The 19,601-nt window shown below is 45.8% G+C and overlaps 1 protein-coding gene across 4 annotated transcripts in view; it reads right to left on the bottom strand.

Annotated features, from left to right (window-relative positions):
• RABL6 (RAB, member RAS oncogene family like 6) overlaps nucleotides 1-19,601 on the bottom strand; it is a 61,070-nt gene that overhangs the window by 37,057 nt on the left and 4,412 nt on the right. For 3 of the 4 annotated variants that reach the window (XM_061603625.1, XM_061603624.1, XM_061603622.1), the window contains exons 2-5: nucleotides 4,582-4,716; nucleotides 4,251-4,298; nucleotides 3,389-3,418; nucleotides 1,309-1,361 (exon numbers count right to left, since the gene is read on the bottom strand). In XM_061603625.1, coding sequence (XP_061459609.1) covers nucleotides 1,309-1,361; nucleotides 3,389-3,418; nucleotides 4,251-4,298; nucleotides 4,582-4,716 — 266 coding nt within the window. The remainder of the gene's footprint in view (nucleotides 1-1,308; nucleotides 1,362-3,388; nucleotides 3,419-4,250; nucleotides 4,299-4,581; nucleotides 4,717-19,601) is intronic. The other variant, XM_061603623.1, reaches the window with a different exon arrangement.

Genomic DNA, 19,601 nt, shown 5'->3' with positions numbered 1-19,601 from the left:
ACACAGCTATACAAGCTGCCCCTGGATCTTTACTGCTTCTACTCCCTAACTAACAACTTTTGTGCAGGTTGCAGTGTGCCAGTTTCTTGAACTACAATTTTTGAAATGCACAAAGGTTGCATAGTCTATAGAGGGGATGCTTTGGACATTTCCTTCTTGGAAGTGGGGGAAAGACAAAACATCAGGCTCAGCCTGAGAGACCAGCCTCGGGAACCCTCCAAGTTGCGTCTGTCAAGCTCACGATTGTACTTTTAAACCCAAAGGGTCCTTTCTTGCCCTCAGCTGCTCCTCACTCCACCTGAGCTGGAGAAAGTGGTGCCCAAAGTGGCCCTGAGTAGAAGGACTTGCAGGCTTCCAACAGCTACTAATCCACTAGAGCAGCCTTTCCCAACTAGTGGGCCACCAGATGTTGTTGGACCACAATTCCCATCTTTCCTGACCATTGGCAATGCTGGCTAAGGCTGATGGGAGTTGTGGTCCAACAACATCTGGTGGCCCACTAGTTGGGAAAGGCTGTACTAGAGCAAGTGAGGTTTTTTTCACCCTCTCTGGTGGAGTGGAGCAAACAAGAGGATCTCTGAGAAGCTGGTAGGTCCATGCCTGCAAGGCAGGTTGAGTCACATGCAACTTCCCAGGAGGCTTTCCTCTCCAATGGAAATTCCATGAGTCTGTATTTCACCTTGGCCAGTTTACACCATCGTTAACATAAAGAGATAACGCTTTTCTGGGTGAAATGTTATTGCTAACATTTCTATCCCACCCTACCCTGGGGGAGGGGGGGAGTCCATTGAGGGTGTCTGCGGACACTGGACAAAACATTCAACCACAGCCATTGTTTGGTCTTTAATTTTATCCCTTCTCTTCACTAGTGCTGTGAAGCTAATGAACTGCAGCGGAATGGTGAACAGTTAAGCTGTCCTCTTATTAAAGCTTATTTATTAGATTTGTATCTGGCCTTTTGACTAGTGGAGACTGGTGGCTCCAGTATCAGCAGGGCATTGAAACCACTCCGGGATTTAGTCCGTCTTGGACAGCTCCTTAAGAGCTCACACTAAAACCCAGAGCTGATTCACTGCCCCACCGATACCGGAGCCACCAGCCTCCATTGCTTTTGACCCAAGTTGGCTACCGACTCCCCCAGTGAGTGAGTGACTTGGCTCTAGAGGTGCTCTCAATGTGCATGCCCTCCTCCCTGCTCCAAATCCTGTCATCTTCGTAGCCCCAGTTCCCTGGGGATGAGACGGTCCCCCACTTTGGGCTCCACTGACTCCGTATTTCACAGCCACCAGGAGAGCACATCAGCCTCACCTCCTGAGGATCATTCTCCAGTTTCAACCCATCCCCTCGTTTTTTGCACTTGCCTGTTGGAAGGAGGAGGGAAAGAGAGACAATATCAAATGAAAGACAAGGCAGGAAATAAGGTCCACGACATGCAGAGCTCTTGTTTTAACCTTATGCATGACAACTCTTCTCTACTTTTGGTCTTGCAAACTCAAACAGGGAGACGTTCACACACTTTGGCAGAAAGAGAGCAAGAACCAAACTCAACAGGATTGCCTTTCATTACAAGGGCGGCCTCTCCTCTCAACAACCACAGCAACAGCAAGGCGCTCTCCATTCACTCCAACCGCTGCTTTGAAGAGCAGAGGTTGAGGAGGCAGAGGGTGGCATTAAACCGTGCTACCCCAGAACAACTGCTATGGCTGGAGTGCCCAGGCCCACCAGAGAAAAGGGTGAAGGCGGCATCAGAGGTGGGAAGGAAGCAAGTGGGGAGAGAAGATGGGCAGCTGGAGGAACACAGGGAGCTGGAGGTCTCCCTCAGGGTCACCTCCAAAGGCCCATCTCTGGGCAGCCTCCCCTGTTGCCAGTTTGGGCGGCGGCTGCACCCCCAGGGTGGAACGTCCCTACAAGGGATACCTGCCTGGCACTTTTGTTATGGCTGGCTTCTGGCTCAGCTGGGTCTGTGGAAGTGGTTCCTCGCTAGATGATGGGTTTTGATTACATTTCCACAATCTTTCTATCCTGCTGCTGTTTAGTATTTCACAACCCTACATTTTGATGAAGATTCATACTTTTTATTGTTACACTGCCTTGAGTGTTATTTGCAAAATTTTCACAGTAAATTTGAGGAATGTGGGGCTGAGACCCAGAAATAGAGGTTGTTGGAAATGAGCACCAAATGCAAGCCCTGCTGCTGCTTTCCAGCAGAAACAGATCAACCCAGCATCCAATGATGGACTGCCCACCTGTCAAAAGGGGCCCACAGAGGAGTGGCCGCCACTTTTGGATCCAGCCTGGCAGACCAAAGTGGTTCTCCGTTCTTGTCATTTTCCTGTAATCCAGGATGGGGAATCTCTGGCCCTCCAGATGTTGCTGGACTCCCAACATGGCCAGTGGTCAGGGCTGATGGGAGCCAGATGTCCAGCAACATCTGGAAGGCCACCTCTGCTGTATGAACACACCATGCAAACTCAAAAGAAAACTATGCTGTTGCACCTCTCTGGTTAGTGCTGGGGAATATGTGGAGTGAAGGGCCAGCAGGAACTGTGCCAACAAGGATCCATAACTCAGTGGCAGGGCAAAAGGTTGTGATGAAGAAGGGTCCAGATTCAACCCTCAGTAGCTCCAGTGGCAGGGCTGGAAAAGGCCTCTCTCCAACATGCTTTCGGGAGCTGCAGCTACTAGTGGGTTAGGACGGAGCAACAGTCTCACTCCACGTGAGACAGCTTTGTGTATTCACATATGGGCAGGGCACATCCACCCAACCGCTAGCAGTTCTGCACAGCCCAGCTCTGGCTTTTGAGGCTTCTCCCTGCTTTGTCCACACGACAATCATGCTTTTCATCCCACCGGCAAGTACTACAAACTTACTTACAAAGCCCAAATTTGAGCATGCCAAATTCCACCCTTGATGTGCACCATACGTGCGTGAACACACACACATGCAAGAGACAAAGGAAGCAATGCTGCAAGAACTGCCACTGCCAGCCTCCGTTCACTGAAGTGGAATGAGTGCTGCAGAAGCCCCCATGAAGCGAATGGAGACCACCCAGTGGCAGGAGGTTGCGTCAATTCAAGATGTTGGCTAAAGAGCACTTGCGCTACGGGACAGCAGCCAGAACACCCCAAAACAGATTTGCAAGTTTCCAGGTCTGATTTATTATCTTCCGATGTTACGTTCGGAAAAACCACACACAAAACTGTGCCACACTAGCTGTGCCTCAGACAGTACACACAGCAAGCCACATAAAACTCTACCAAAAGAAGCACAGAAGGGAAACAAGAAAGAGTGGAACAAGAGGAGGCCCCAGCCTGGTCAGTCTTCAACTACGAAGGCTCAAGAGGCTTTGCTAAGGAAGGACCAAGATCTAATCTGAAGTGCGCTCACCCAAGGAGTCTCGCAGGTGAATTTTTTGACCTGAACACATTTTTTTGTGGGGAGGGGGAGAGGAGGGAAAGACGAAACAAAAACACATGAAATGGAAGACCATCAAACAAAAGAACAGCAAGTTGAAAATTGTAGTCCTCGTCTTCTCTTCTTTTCTGAGCTGTCCAAACTGACACCACACCTGTCTTAACCTCTGGATCCTGTCAAGCCAGCATTTCCTAAACCTCTGATAGAAGCACACTGCCACCCCATTAAAATGGTAGCCACACTTCATTCAGATTTACAAAGGTTAATTTCAGAGTGTAAAAGAGTAAGAACTGCCCATCCTCAAAGGAGCTCACATCATGTTGCTTTTGCATCACTGCTCTGAGCATGCCTCCTGACTGCAAAGAGGCAAAGTTAGAGCAGTGGCTCCTACAAAGATGCAAGAGTCGGTCTCTCCTAAGGGAGAGCCATTCTCCTGCAATTTGGATGCAGAAATGCAAAGGAATGACTAGCCCCCAGTGGAGGCTGACTGGAAAGAGAGAAGGCTAAAGCAATGACTCACTGAGAGATGCAACAGGCCCCCTCCCCTGTGGATAGACAGTTTGGGTTCAGGGATCCTTTATTAATTTATTTCTCATGACTTGAGAATTACAGCAGCGAGCTATCTGATATCCATTTTAAGCAACCAAGGAAGAAAGGTGTACCCCAAGCTACAGATACACATTTCCAAGGTTGTCACGTCTAATATTACATTGTTGTAAGTCGCTTGGAAACCTTCGGGTAACAAGCGACTAATAAGCCCAATTATTAATATTATCATCGTGTAAATAACAGACAATAAACACCCTACTAGCAAAACAGGAGAAGAGAACCTTACCTTTGTCAACTACATCCCAGACCTCGACTTTCACAATATCGTCAGTGGCTAGAAGAATTGTGGGAACAAACACACAAAGAGTGAGGCCAAATGCCATGAGAGCCATGCCTGAACCACTGACACAGGTCAGGTGGCTGGATCCACAGAAATGTCTGGCACTTGGGAAAGACACACACTTGAGCAGCACTTTTGGAGCAGTCAGGGGAACCCCCAGCAGGTGCTCTGTGTACCCCCCACCCCCATATGTGACAGCAAGGGAATGAGGGGGCTGCAGAAGACAGTGGGACTTGCCGCCACCCCCACGTCTCTTCCACCTTCCATCCCAACTCACTTTTATAATTCCAGTGGATGCTGGTGACTTGGATCTCCTGAGTCGGAATATATTCCTCAATAAATTTCTTCCCCTGGAGCCGGTGCCAAAGAGTGGTCTTCCCTGTGTTTCTGTCTCCACGGATGACAATTTTCACTGGAGAAGGAAAAGAGGCAGAAAGAGAGAAGCCGTGATGGAAAATGAGGGGAGAGATGATCAATCACTCTGCAAGTTGAGGAGTCAACCTTTGCCACGTCCTGTTTTCTCATGAGATTGTGTTAAACGGAAAGAAAAGATAAAATAAAAAGTTATACGCTTTCTGCTGTAACTATTTGCTTTCACCAACCCAGCAGGAAAAAAAACATGTCTCAAAGTAGTATACTGCTGGCAGAGTAGCAAACAGTTCAGCCTGGAGCTCTCTGGCTGTTCTGGATTACAGCTCCCACAGGCCTTTGACTAGAGATGTGAATGCCTGGGGAAAATTAGAAAAAATGGGGTGTGTGTGGATTTTTCCAACTTTTTCTGTGTATTTTGTTTTGGGGGGGGAGGCTTCACATCTCTATCTTTAAAAAGAATTTATCCGCGATTGTCAAACCGTGCTTCATGCTTGCCTTGTCATACACCAAACTGTCAAGGAGGCAGAGCTGTGACTGCATCAGACAAAATGACTAGACACCAACTCCTTCATGGTGCCAGCAGCCAAATTAACAGAGGGAATTTTCAAAGGTTTAGAGCTTCTAGAAAGTTACTTTGCTTTGGTTGTTGCTGTTATATGCCCTCAAGTCAATACCGACTTATGGCAACTCTATGAATCCTTTTTTTGGTTGTATTCATAGGGTTTTCATGGCAAGAGGTATTTGCTGGGGGGGGGATTGTTCTGCCCTCCCCCCCACACACACACTCATGAGTATTCCCTGATATTAACCCTGGGCAAAATTTTCATCCTCTGGAAAGAAACAGAGAAGCCTCTCCCAGTCCTACATGGGGATGCCAGGACTTGAACTCGGGACCTTCTGCATGTAAGGCATGCTGATGTCACTCACAATCAGCGGACCACAATGCGCCTATATACAAAACTGACAGGACAAAATGTAGTTCATGAGGAATGGAACAGCGATTCAGAATACCCAGCACATGTTAATGAATGTTGCACCTGCCTCCATTTGTTTTGTCTCTTTGGATTTAAAATTACAACGAACAGAGCAATAATTATTATTTCTTGTGCCCCGGACACCCCTCTTGGCACAGTGCCTGGCATGGCACACTGGCAACATGAAGTCCCAGGACACATGATGCACCATGTACTACAATGCCCCTCCTTTGAAACCCTTATGCATCTTCACATGGGGTTGTAGCTAACATCAATCCTACTCAGAGTAGACCCACTGAAATGAATGGACCTGACTAACTTAGGTCCATTGTTTTCAATGGGCCTCCTCGTGAGTAAAACTTAGCTGGATACAACTCACGATTTTGGAAATATCCCTAGTTAGTGGGTGTTACTGTACTGCTGAATTATGCCCCTGGGTTACAGAGTTCAATAGATGGGAAACGAAATGAATGTTGAGAACAACCAGGAAGGCTAAGCTCTTGACACTCCAGCACTGGAAAAACAAAATGCCGCCCTCCATTTCCCAATGGACCTCTCTACAGAGCAGCATGCTTCCTACTATAGTGCCCTGACATCTACAAGGATATCTGGATGCCACATATAATGACTATCATGTGTAAGCCACAAGCAGGACTTGCAACAGCTGGGCAAGCATTCCACCTTTTGTGCAACCTACAGGGAACCTCTCCCTCCTCACCACCTGGTATTTCTCCTTTTAACCACTCACTCCCCTCCCAAATATGAACATTTCTTATTTCCTGCAAAGTTTGTATTGTTTATGGGGATATCAATGAAATTAATAATTTTGTAAAAGTGAGCAAACATATAGAACACTCATCTCCATCGCTTTTGCAACAGCCTTGTCAGGTAGCCAAGGGAACAAGTTTTAGAAATGTTGGGTTTTTTGAGGCCAGGCCACCAGCAATTAATATAGCCAATGCATGGGAAGGCAAGACTGTTCCAGACAGATGCTAAGACTTGGAAGTAGGCTGTGTATAAGATTTGACAGTCTTTGACGTGAAGCATCAAAAGGCACAAGAAGGCATCTCATGGGGGAGGGGGGAAGAGAGAGAGAGAGAGAGAGAGAGAGAGAGAGAGAGAGAGAGAGAGAGAGAGAGAGAGAGAGAGAGAGAGAGAGAGAGAGAGAGAGAGAGAGAGAGAGAGAGAGAGAGAGAGAGAGAGAGACTGGACCTGAGCAGGCCTCGTTGCTGCATCGGCTTGCTCTTTGTCTCTTTGCAAAGACTGACAAGGAAATGCCTTCACGCTAGATTAAACTGAGGTATACATTGACTGGCAAAAGCAGAGATAAGCCAGAGTGAGGAAACAGTGAGTCATGGGGAAGGGCAGACGTCTAAGACACCTCTGGGCAAATCCAGCCAACAATGCCAGTTGCTGCTGGCCCAGAACCCTAAAAACAAAAGGAGGAGCAGAAATGGAGGCAGTTAAGCTTTTGCATCCCTCAGAGCACTTCGCAGGACCCTAAACTGTACTTTTAGAAAAGAGCAAAGGCATGCAGAGGTGTTTGTTTTCAGATTAAACCCAAAGCTACCTTAACCAATTCTACTTTGCTGCCTCGATGAAAGCCGCAGCTGGCTCATCCAAGCCAAGTGGGCAAAGACAGGATGAGCGTATGAGGCTCAGCTTCAGACAGACACATTCCTAAGTAAAAAATTGTGCAAAGCATTTCTCATAACGCTTCTCTGGAGTAGAAGTTTCCAATTCAATTTAGAATGTGAACTTCCAATCAGAGCTCATTTGCTTTCCTATTATGCTACCCCAATGCAAGAGCACTGTAGGAAATTAACCCTACAGAGGTGGGAGAGTTGGAAGCCAGCAGGGAGAGGGATGCAAGGGAGTTAGGCTTCTTGAGAGTAGGTGCAGTAGAACTTGTTTAAGCGACACCAAAGTTAGAAGAGGGGCCATCTGCTTTTGGATAAGCAAAGGAGCAGATGGTGACAGACAACACCCGCCTCTCTGCCCCAGGAGTGCAACGCCTCCCTGCGGGGCAGAAGAACACTATGAGGCTCATCTGATCCCTCAAGGCCTAGAGGTTACTAAGCCGCTCACCCACCCCCAGTCCCAAAATACTGCTCCCTCCTCAAAGAACGCTGCAGAGTTACACCAGCTGCTTTCCCCAGGCCTTTAGAAGCTGGGTGGACTCTGTAGTGCTTGCTCCAGCCGGGGAGGAACACCGCAGTGACTGGGGGAAAGAGAAACCAAGAGGACAATGCACAGTGGACACAGACTGTAAAAGAGATGCCAAGCCTATTATGCAAGCATCCCCCCTCCCTCCCTCCCCCCCCCCCACACGAAGAGATGCAGGTTCAGAGAAAAGTCTCTCAGTCCGACCTGAATAGGCCAAATTAAAAAAAACTGTTTAGGACTAAGCTGCTGTCCTGAATGCAAATCCAATACGCCCTGTCCCGGCTGCTGGTAACTGATGCAACCTGCACTCCTCCAAGAGCCATGAAATATTCAAGAGCAACAAGGCAAGTTTCAGTCTGTGACTGCTAGTTTGAAAATTAGTCACACTTCATGTTATTTAAGGCAGGGGTGGACAGAAAGTAGATCTGAATCTACTCGTAGATTTCCGAGTAATCTGCAGTAGATTGGCAAGGATTTCTGACTCCCAATTGTTTAGGAACCATAGTCTCCCCAACCTCCAGCTTAAATTATACCACTGAAATGAAGAAAGTTTGGATTTGAGTATGGAAGGACTGTGAGCTCTGTGCAGTTCTTAAATTCTAAGTGCTTTGTATTTTGCACCAAGTCTTTGGGTGGATCTGGAGGTTCTGTTAAAAAGTCTGCCCATCCTTTGATTGAGGGTACTGTGGATATTATTCTAATGGGTGGCAAGAGCTGGACAGCCTGCAGTCCTGGCAAAAGCAGGTAGTTGGGTCTACCCCGGGGTTTCCAGCTGTAGTCCACAGACAAGCTTCATTCAGGTGGACTTGCGGCTGAAGGTTGGAGATGGCACATCTGTCACATGATGTACTCATATTGATTTTTAATTTTGTATTTTTGTTGCTTCTTTCACTTCTTGTACTGTATTTTATTGTACAACAATTTGAATCCTGTGGAATGCATTAAAATACAGTATGTAAGACAGCAATACAAATACAATTAAAAATCATACAGAATCCAGCAGTGAATTACAATTGCTACAACAGGCAGAAAAATCATGAAACGGTCTGCCAAGACAGTAATTTTTTCAAAAAAAGTTTTGGAAGCACCATGCTAAACTGAAGAGTTTAATGCTGCCTCAGACGAGCCAGACCACTACCCTATCCTGCCCAATAACGTGTCTCTGCTGACTGACAGAGGCTCTGCAAGAGCCAAGGCAGAATTTCTTTCACTACTTCACAATTTTTGACATGGAGATGTCAGAGACTGAACATGGAGCTTCCGCTTGTAAAGCATATGTCCTTCTCACCACAAAGCTATCTATCACCTGGCAGGTGACAGAGAAGTCCTAGGAACTGGCCTTCTTGTGAAGGCTGAATGAGGTTGCCTTTCCCTTCCTCAAGTTCTGCCATATACCCACCAATACTGTGGCATGGGACACCCTGGCCCAAAAGGGTGGTTCCACAGCAGGAGCTTTTGGGGGGACAGGGGACACATTAACCCCCTTTTAGCCAACCTAGTGCTGGTTCATTCCTACCACAAGGAGCCCACAAAAGTAGACGCGTACTTTGGGGAGGGAAGTTGCTCAAATCCATGCCTCAATACAGAGCACAAAACAACCACATAAATATTTGTTTTTACTTCATGTGTTAGGACCCATTTGGATGAAGACAGTTTCCGGTAAGCTCAGGAATACAATGCACAGGAAATGATCAAATTCAAGGAGGTAACAAGTTCCACTGCAGTCCTTATTGGCACTTGCAATATTAAAGTGAAAGCTTTGCCACACTGACTGCCGATGAAAAACAGATGGATCAAGGGTTTCACTGCAGAGATGGCAGCAACAGACCAATGCCACTCTGCACCCACAGAGGATGGGAATGACAGCTTTCCATTTAAAACTAGGTATTATATCTCTTCCCCTCCCCACTGGCTTAAGGGACATATAGAAGGCAGGGATCACAGTACATCCCAAGGGTCAAAAAGCTGGGAGTCCACATGAACAGGCCCAGAGACGAACACAAGGAAAATGCTGTGCCATAATGCCAAGGGAGCAGCAAGTGGCAGATCCTGCCCGGGGATTACAGATCACAAACACCTGTGAGCGAACTACAGTGAGCCGATGGTCCTCGGTATGCCCTGGAACTGACAGGCTGGCATCTGAGCCTCAGGACTCCTGAAGCCACTTTGCTGATTAGCTGACGGACAGAAAAACTGACCACTACCAGCCGCTCTCTTCCAGATAGCAATTAAGTGCCAAATGCCGCTAATGCAGTCCAGCTAAACATCAGTCCCTAAACATCATGGGAAACGCAAAGGAAGCTGCCTTACGCCAGATCAGACCACTGGTCCATCTACTCTGACTGGCAGTGGCTCTCCAAGGTCTACCAACATTCCCAGTTGCACTTACGTGCCACCAAAAAGAGAAGGCAACAGCTTGAAAAACCACTAGTTTTCCATTCCGCGTGATTCACCCCACCCCACCCCTCCCCTACTTCACCTTATCAGAATAAGCATCTTGTGTCAAACCTGCTTGAGTGTCACGCAGAGTGTTTCAGAATACACAAACCATGGCAGATTTAAAAAATCCTCCACTCTACTCCCACCCACCCACCCCCGCACACACAAGATACTTTTATCAAATGGAAATAGTTGGGCCACAGAGCTGAGGGTTACTATAGAGATTGAAAAGCTTCTTGCGAAGGCAGTGATGGAAAGCGGCTGTTAAAAATAGCGCCTGTAACACGGGCATTGTGAAGATAATGCACAAGGCAAGGAGTCCTTCTTCGGAAGCATTGAAGCTAAATCACAGGGGAAAGTTAGGCAGGTGTCCAAAGCACATCTAGCTCCCACCGTCTACACATCGCTGTAACTTCATGCTGAGCTCCCCCCCCTCGCTCCCGCCCCCAAACTGTAGCCCAGGCAGGAGCAAAGGCAGAAGCAGCCAGAGCCATGCGCAATACACAAGCCCACAAGTATCTGGGATGTTCATTACCCAGTTAAGAGCACCAGAGCTAATCAAGAGTGTGGGTCACTCCCAGTTTAATGCCCAAGATGAAACACAGCATGATCACTTTTAGGGGGAGAGGAATATTTACCATTGCTAAGTGCAAGCATGAACTTTTTTGTTTTGTTTTAAAGGAGCTAGCATCAAAGGGTTATTATTATTATTATTATTATTATTATTATTATTATTATTATTATTATTATTATTATTATTATTATTTATTTGATTTATATCCTGCCCTTCCTCCCAGTAGGAGCCCAGGGCAGCAAACAAAAGCACTAAGAACACTTTTAAACATCATAAAAACAGACAAAATATATTAAAACAAAACATCTTAAAAAAAATTAAGCTTTTAAAAACAAATGAAAAAGCAAATCCAGCAGAGGCGCAGACTGGGATAAGGTCTCTACTTAAAAGGCTTGTTGAAAGAGGAAGGTCTTCAGTAGTTGTTGTTGCTGTTATGTGCCTTCAAGTCAATTTCGACTGATGGCAACCCTATGAATCAGTGACCTCCAAGAGCATCTGTCATGAACCACCCTGTTCAGATCTTGTAAGTTCAGGTCTGTGGCTTCCTTGATGGAATCAATCCATCTCTTGTTTGGCCTTCCTCTTTTTCTACTCCCTGCTGTTTTTCCCAGCATTATTGTCTTTTCTAGTGAATCATGTCTTCTCATTATGTGTCCAAAGTATGATAACCTCAGTTTCATCATTTTAGCTTCTAGTGACAGTTCTGGTTTGATTTGTTCTAACACCCAATTATTTGTCTTTTTCGCAGTCCATGGTATGCACAAAGCTCTCCTCCAGCACATTTCAAATGAGTTGATTTTTCTCTTATCTGCCTTGTTCACTGTCCAACTTTCACATCCATACATAGAGATTGGGAATGCCATGGCCTGAATGATCCTGACTTTGGTGTTCAGTGATACATCTTTGCATTTGAGGACCTTTTCTAGTTCTCTCACAGCTGCCCTACCCAGTCCTAGCCTTCTTCTGATTTCTTGACTATTGTCTCCATTTTGGTTAATGACTGTGCCAAGGTATTTATGATCCTTGACAAGCTCAATTTTATTTATTTATTTATTACACTTGTATACCGCCCCATAGCCGAAGCTCTCTGGGCGGTTTACAGCAATCAAAAACATTAAAACAAATTCACAATTTAAAAACATATTTTAAAAACAATTTTAAACACAATTTTAAAATTCAAGACAATATAAAAACAATTTAAAAACACATGCTAAAATTCCTGGGAGAAGAGGAAAGTCTTGACCTGGCGACGAAAAGATAACAGTGATGGCGCCAGGCGCACCTCGTCAAGATCATTTCATAATTTGGGGGCCACCACTGAGAAGGCCCTCTCCCTTGTTGCCACCCTCCGAGCTTCCCTTGGAGTAGGCACCCGGAGGAGGGCCTTTGATCTTGAACGTAGTGTACAGGTGGGTTCGTACCGGGAGAGGCGTTCCATCAGGTATTGTGGTCCCAAGCCGTGTAAGGCTTTATAGGTCAAAACCAGTTCAATGTCCTCACTGTCAACTTTAAAAGGTAAAGGTGTCCCCGCACTTATAGTGCGAGTCATTTCCGACTCTTAGGGTGCCGTCTTGTGACGTTTACTAGGCAGACCGTATATATGGGGTGGGATTGCCAGTTCCTTCCCCGGCCTTTCTCTACCCCCCAGCATATGCCGGGTACTGATTTTACCGACTACGGATGAATGGAAGGCTGAGTGGACCTCAACCCCTTTTACCGGAGATTCGACTTCCTCCTTCCGTTGGAATCGAACTCCGGCCGTGAGCAGAGCTTTAGTCTTTTTGACGTTTAGCTATAGTCCTGCTTTTGTGCTTTCCTCTTTAACTTTCATCAGCATTCGTTTCAAATCATTACTGGTTTCTGCTAAGAGTATGGTATCGTCTGCATATCTTAAATTATTGATGTTTCTCCCTCCATTTTTCACACCTCCTTCATCTTGGTCCAATCCCGCTTTCCGTATGATATGTTCTGCGTACAGATTAAACAAATAGGGTGATAAAATACACCCGTCTCACACCCTTTCCGATGGGGAACCAATCGGTTTCTCCATATTCTGTCCTTACAGTAGCAATCAGATGCTGTGGCACTCTCATTTCTTTTAAAGCATTCCATAGTTTTTCATGATCTACACAGTCAAAGGCTTTGCTGTAGTCTATAAAGCACAGGGTGATTTTCTTCTGAAATTCCTTGCTCCGTTCCATTATCCAACGTATGTCTGCGATATGATCTCTGGTGCCTCTTCCCTTTCTAAATCCAGCTTGGACGTCTGGCATTTCTCGCTCTATATATGGTAAGAGCCTTTGTTGTATAATCTTGAGCATTACTTTACTTGCATGGGATATTAAGGCAATAGTTCGGTAATTACTGCATTCTCTGGGATCCCCTTTCTTTCGAAGTGGGATATATACTGAACGCTTCCAGTCTGTGGGCCATTGTTTAGTTTTCCATATTTCTTTACAAATTTTTATCAAAATCTAGACAGATTCAGTCTCAGTAGCTTGTAGCAACTCTATTGGTATGCCGTCTATTCCTCGTGATTTGTTTCTTCCAAGAATTTTAAGAGCAGCTTTCACCTCACATTCTAAAATTTCTGGTTCTTCATCATATGGTTCCTCCGTGAATGAATCTGTCATCCTGTCATCTCTTTTATAGAGTTCTTCAGTGTATTGCTTCCATCTTCCTTTTATTTCATCTCGGTCAGTCAGTGTGTTTCCCTGTTGATTATTGAACATCCCTACTCGTGGTTTAAATTTCCCTTTCATTTCTCTAATCTTTTGGAATAGGGCTCTTGTTCTTCCCATTTTGTTGTCCTTTTCTATTTCTATACAATAACTATTGTAATAGTTTCCTTTATCCCTATGTACTAGTTGTATAGTTGCATTTAGGGTTCTGACCGTGTTTCTATCTCCTTTTGCTTTTGCTTTCCTTCTCTCTTTAACCATTTTAAGAGTTTCTTCAGTCATCCATTGAGGTCTTTCTCTCTTTTTAACAAGAGGTATTGTCTTTTTGCATTCTTCCCTGATAATGTCCCTGACTTCGGTCCATAGTTCTTCTGGTTCTCTGTCAACTAAGTTTAAAGCCTCAAACCTGTTCCTTATTCAATGTTTATATTCTTCTGGGATGTTATTTAGATTGTATTTTGGCATTATGAGTGCTTTGTTCTTCTTCTTTAGCTTTACTCTGATTTTCGATGCAATCAGTTCATGATCTGTACCGCAGTCTGCTCCTGGTCTTGTTTTTGCAGAAAGTATGGAACTTCTTCATCTTCTGTTTCCAATTATATAATCAATTTGATTCCTATATTGACCATCTGGTGATGTCCACGTGTACTGTCGTCTTTTTGGTTGCTCAAAAACTGTGTTGGCAAGAAACAAATCATTGGCTTCACAGAATTCAATAAATCTTTCTCCTGCTTCATTTCTGTCACCTAAGTCCCATTTCCCCACAATTCCGAGTTCTTCTCTGTTCCCTAGTTTTGCATTCCAGTCCCCCATGATTATCATTATATCTTGTTTTGGTGTGTGATCAATTTCCTCCTGTACTTCTGCGTAAAATCTCTCCAATTCTTCTTCTTCTGCATTTGATGTTGGAGCGTAGACTTGGATGATGGTTATGTTAACAGGTTTCCCATTTAATCTCATTGATATAACTCGCTCAGACCTTGCATTGTAGCTCTTAATTGCTTTTGCTACATCACTTCTCACTATTAAAGCAACTCCTTTTCTTCTTGATTTCTCATTTCCTGCATAAAATATTTTGTAGTTGCCTGATTGAAAATGTCCCACCCCAGTCCATTTTAGTTCACTCACGCCAAGTATTGTAATGTTGATACGTTCCATTTCTTGCTTGACAATTTCTAACTTTCCCTGGTTCATGCTTCTCACATTCCATGTTCCTACTGTGTGCGTCATACAACTCCGGACTCTCCTTTCGCATCTGTGCGCATCAGCCTCTGGGCTTCCTTTCGGCTTTGACCCAGCTGCGTCGTTAGTCACAGCACTACTCGTACTTGTTCTTTGTTCTTCCCCAGTAGCTCGGTGAGTGCCTTCTGACCTGGAGGTCACATCTTCCAGCACTATCTCGTGTTGCATTTTGGATACTCTGTTCATAAGGTTTTTGTGGTAAGAGGTATTCACAGGTGGTTTACCACTGCCTTCCTCTGAGTTTGGATGCATCTTAGTCTGGTGTCTCAGCTTTGACCATTCCGCCATGGGTGCCCCTGCTAGGAGTCTAGCCTCTTGGTCTAGACTCCTGACGGCATTGCTCTCAGCTTCTTCAACACTCTCAAACCCCCTCACCACGTTAAGGTGTGCATCTCCCAGGATGTTGATTCTGGGTGATTTCAACATCCACGCAGAGTCTTCACTTCATGGAGAGGCCCGAGACTTTATAGCAGCAATGTCTACTATGGGCCTATTTAAACTAATAACAGGCCCTACTCATACAGCGGGTCACACCCTCAATCTTGTTTTTTATGCGGGACAGGACGACAAGGTTCTAGGAGTGGTAGATCCCTTGATAACTCCGTTGTCATGGACAGACCATCACCTAGTCAGCTTTAGGCTAACTGCGACTCATACCCACCGGGGGGAGAAGGGAACTATTAAAATGGTCCGCCCCAGGAGACTGATGGATCCTGATGGTTTCCTATCAGCCCTTGGGGAATTCCCTGTCTCCCAAGTAAACGATTCTGTTGATACTCTGGTCAATCTCTGGAACAGTTCTCTGACCAGGGCGATCGACGCAATCGCTCCCGAGCGTCCCCTCGTGCGTTCCAGAAGAAAACCAGCCTTATGGTTCTCAAATGAACTGATGGTGATGAAACGCACTCGTCGGGGGCTAGAACGACGTTGGCAGAAAACTCGAAGCGAATCTGATTGACTTGTCGTTAAAGAATTTTCAAAAATGTATTCAACTATTAGACAATCTACTCAAAAGGCCTTTTTTACAGCTTCCATCTCATCAGCCATTAACCAGCCAGCTGAATTATTCCGTGTGGTTAGAAACTTGCTTAACCCAGCTGACCCTGGGGATAACAGGGATTTTTCCCCAAATCGCTGTCAAGAGTTTGCCTTTTATTTTGCGAATAAGATCGATCAGATCCGCTCCGACTTAGAAGCCAATTTCAATGCAGTCTCTATGGATGTACCTTCGGCCTCTGTCTGTCCAATTAAAATGGATTCCTTTCAACTTGTTCAACCTGAAGATATAGACAACCTCCTTGGAGGAATGAGACCTACCACCTGCCCACTTGACCCTTGCCCTTCATGGATTATTAAACAAGCCAAAGGAGGTCCGGCTCAATGGGTCTGTGGAGTAGTTAACGCCTCACTCCAACAAGGCTCCCTACCGGGATGTCTGAAAGAGGCCATCGTGAAACCGCTCTTGAAGAAATCCTCCTTAGACCCATCATGCTTGGGCAATTATCGACCAGTATCCAACTTACCTTTTCTAAGTAAAATCGTGGAACGGGTGGTGTCTAGTCAACTTCAACGCTTCCTAATGGAAACGGATTACCTTGACCCATTCCAATCTGGGTTCAGACCTGGCCACGGGACTGAAACGGCTTTGGTCGCCTTGGTGGATGACCTTCGAAGGGAGTTAGACAGGGGGAGTGTGTCCCTGTTGATTCTCCTGGATCTCTCGGCGGCCTTTGACACCATCGACCATGGTATCCTTATTAATCGCCTGTCGGGGATGGAGCTTGGGGGTACTGTGCTTTGCTGGCTCCGCTCATTCCTGGAAGGTCAATCTCAAAAGGTATTAATTGGAGACTCTTGTTCAGCCCCCTGGCCGCTGACCTGTGGTGTTCCACAGGGTTCCATCCTGTCTCCATTGTTATTTAACATTTATATGAAGCCACTAGGTGAGGTCATCCGGAGGTTTGGAGTTCGTTACCACCAATACGCTGATGATACTCAGCTTTACTTCTCCTTTCCCCCTGAAGCCAAGGAAGCCGTTCGTCCCCTAAACCAGTGTCTGTCCTCAGTGACGGATTGGATGAAGAAGAACAAGTTGAAATTAAATCCAGACAAGACAGAAATGCTCCTTGTCAGTCGCAAGGCTAACCTGGAAACATGGAATGTACCTGTGTTAGACGGGGTTACACTCCCCCTGAAGACCCAAGTCCGCAGTTTGGGTGTGCTTCTGGAGTCGGCTTTGAACCTGGAAGCACAGGTTGCTGCTGCGTCCAGGAGCGCTTTTGCCCAGCTAAGACTGGTCCGCCAACTGCGCCCATTTTTAGAGTTATCTGATTTGACGAGGGTAACTCATGCCTTAGTTACGTCCCGGCTCGACTACTGCAACGCACTCTACGTGGGGCTGCCTTTGAAGACAGTTCGGAAGCTTAAACTGGTCCAACGTGCAGCTGTAAGAATGCTAACAGGAGCCGATATTCATGCTCACACAACTCCTCTGTTGCAACATCTGCATTGGTTGCCGATCTGCTTCCGGACTCAATTCAAGGTGCTGATGTTGACATTTAAAGCCCTTTATGGCTTGGGCCCTGTCTATCTATCCGACCGGCTGTCTTTTTATAACCCTCCCCGTTTTCTTAGGTCCTCCGATAACTCCCTCCTTAAGATACCCTCTTCCACCCAAGTTCATCTGGTAGGACCCAGAGACAGGGCGTTCTCAGTTACCGCCCCGAGACTCTGGAACTCCCTGCCTATAGAGGCACGGTTAACCTCCTCACTCCCTGCATTTCGTCACCAGGTTAAAACATATCTTTTTTGTCTTGCTTTTAACCCGGATTAAGGATTAGGAAATCTTTTACCTATGAGATGATTAGGATCATTTTATTGTATAGGGCTTACTATCTAACGTTGTTTTAAATGGGTATTCTTAGCTGCTACTGTTGTTTTTACATTGTATTTTTTATCACGGAATTGTTCGCCGCTCTGAGCTTCTTCGAAGATAGAGCGGCATAGAAATGTTTTAAATAAAATAAATAAATCAGTAGGCTCCAAAAAGACACAGAGACGGTGCCTGTCTAATATTTAAGGGGAGGGAATTCCACAGGGTAGGTGTCACTACCCTGAAGGTCCATTTCCTGTGTTGTACAGAGCAGACCTCCTGATAAGATGGTATCTGCAGGAGGCCCTCATCTGCAGAGCGCAGTGATCAACTGAATATATAAGGGATAAGATGTTCTTTCAGGTATCCTGGTCCCAAGCTGTAAAGGGCTTTGTACACCAAAACCAGAACCGTCAACTTAGCCTGGTAGCTAATATGTTGCCAGTGCAATTCATTCAGAAGCGGGGTGACATGCTGGTGATACCCTGCCCCAGTGAGCAGTCTCGCTGCCACATTTTGCACCAGCTGCAGCTTCCGGACCAACCTCAAGGGCAGCCCCACATACAGCACATTACAGTAATCCAGCCTGGAGGTTACCAGTGCATGGGCAACACTGGTCAGGCTATCCCAGTCCAGAAAGATGGATCCAGGAGCACCTCCAGACTACGGACCTGCTCTTTCAGAGGCAGTACGACCCCATCCAAAGCAGGTCACTGACCTGACACTACAGGTAGCAGACACTGGCCTGTATGAGAGGGTGGCAAGAAAGAAGCCGTTACTAAAAAAAAGTACCATTTGAAAGCAAGTCTGGAGTTTGTCAGAAAGCATGAGAGTGCCCAGCTGCAATGTGGGAAAAGGTTCTGTAAGATGAGAACCAAGATAGAGCTTTTTGGCCAAAACTCAAAGTGCTATGTGTGGTGCAATTGCTCAAGACACACCATCCCTACAGTGAACTGTGGTGGTGGCAGCATCATGCTGTGGGGATGCTTCTCATCAGCAGGGACTGGGCATCTTGTTAAAACTGAAGGAAGAATGGATGGAGCAAAATACAGGGAAGCACTGCAAGAGAACCTACTTCAATCCACTAAAAAACTGAAGCTTGGGAGGAAATTCACTTTTCAGCAGGACAATGATCCCAAGCACAAGGCCAAAGCAACATTGGAGTGGCTCAAAAAGGTGAATGTCCTACAGTGGTCTAGTCGAAGTCCTGATCTCAATCCCACTGAGAATCTGTGGTCCACAAGCAACATCTAAGCAACCTGAACAACCTGGAGCGAATCTGCTAAGAAGAATTGGCCAAAATCCCTCCGACACTGTGTGAAAAGCTGGTACATACCTACCACAAAAGACTTAAAGCTGTTCTTGCAGCAAAAGGGGGCTCTACTAGTTATTAATGTGTGGGGGGTTGAATATTTATGTAAGCAACATGTTTCAGTTTTTTACGTTTCTTACAAACATTTCCCAACAATGTCACCTTACAATAATTGATTTTGGGTTTCAGTGTTTCAAAATAAAATATCATACAGAATGAAATTGCAAATGTACCATTTGTAATTCAGTACTATGAGAGCATTGGTCAGGGGTCTGATTACCTTTTCAAGGCACCGTAGATGTTAAACAGCATGTGGGACAAGATGGTACCCTGTGGCACCCCACAGCACAACTGCCAGGGGGCCGAAAGACAGTCATCCAATGCTATTCTCTGAAAACAACCCTGGAGATAGGATTGGAACCACTGTAAAACACTGTCTTCAATACCCATCTCACCAAGTCGGCCCAGGAGGATATCATGGTCAATGGTATCAAAAGCTGCTGAGAGATCAAGTATGAGTAACAGGGTCGCACTTCCCCTGTCCTTCTCCCGATAAAGGTCATCCATCAGGATGACCAAGGCTGATTCAGTCCTATAACCAGGCCTGAACCCTGACTGGAATGGGTCAAGATAATCTGTTTCATCCAAGAGTATTTGCAATTGCT

This window comes from Rhineura floridana, chromosome 20, assembly GCF_030035675.1.
Source record: "Rhineura floridana isolate rRhiFlo1 chromosome 20, rRhiFlo1.hap2, whole genome shotgun sequence".
In the NCBI taxonomy this organism is placed as follows: Eukaryota; Metazoa; Chordata; class Lepidosauria; order Squamata; family Rhineuridae; genus Rhineura; species Rhineura floridana.
The sequence above is the reverse complement of the archived record's forward strand: the minus strand, read 5'-3'. Positions and strand labels throughout refer to the sequence as shown.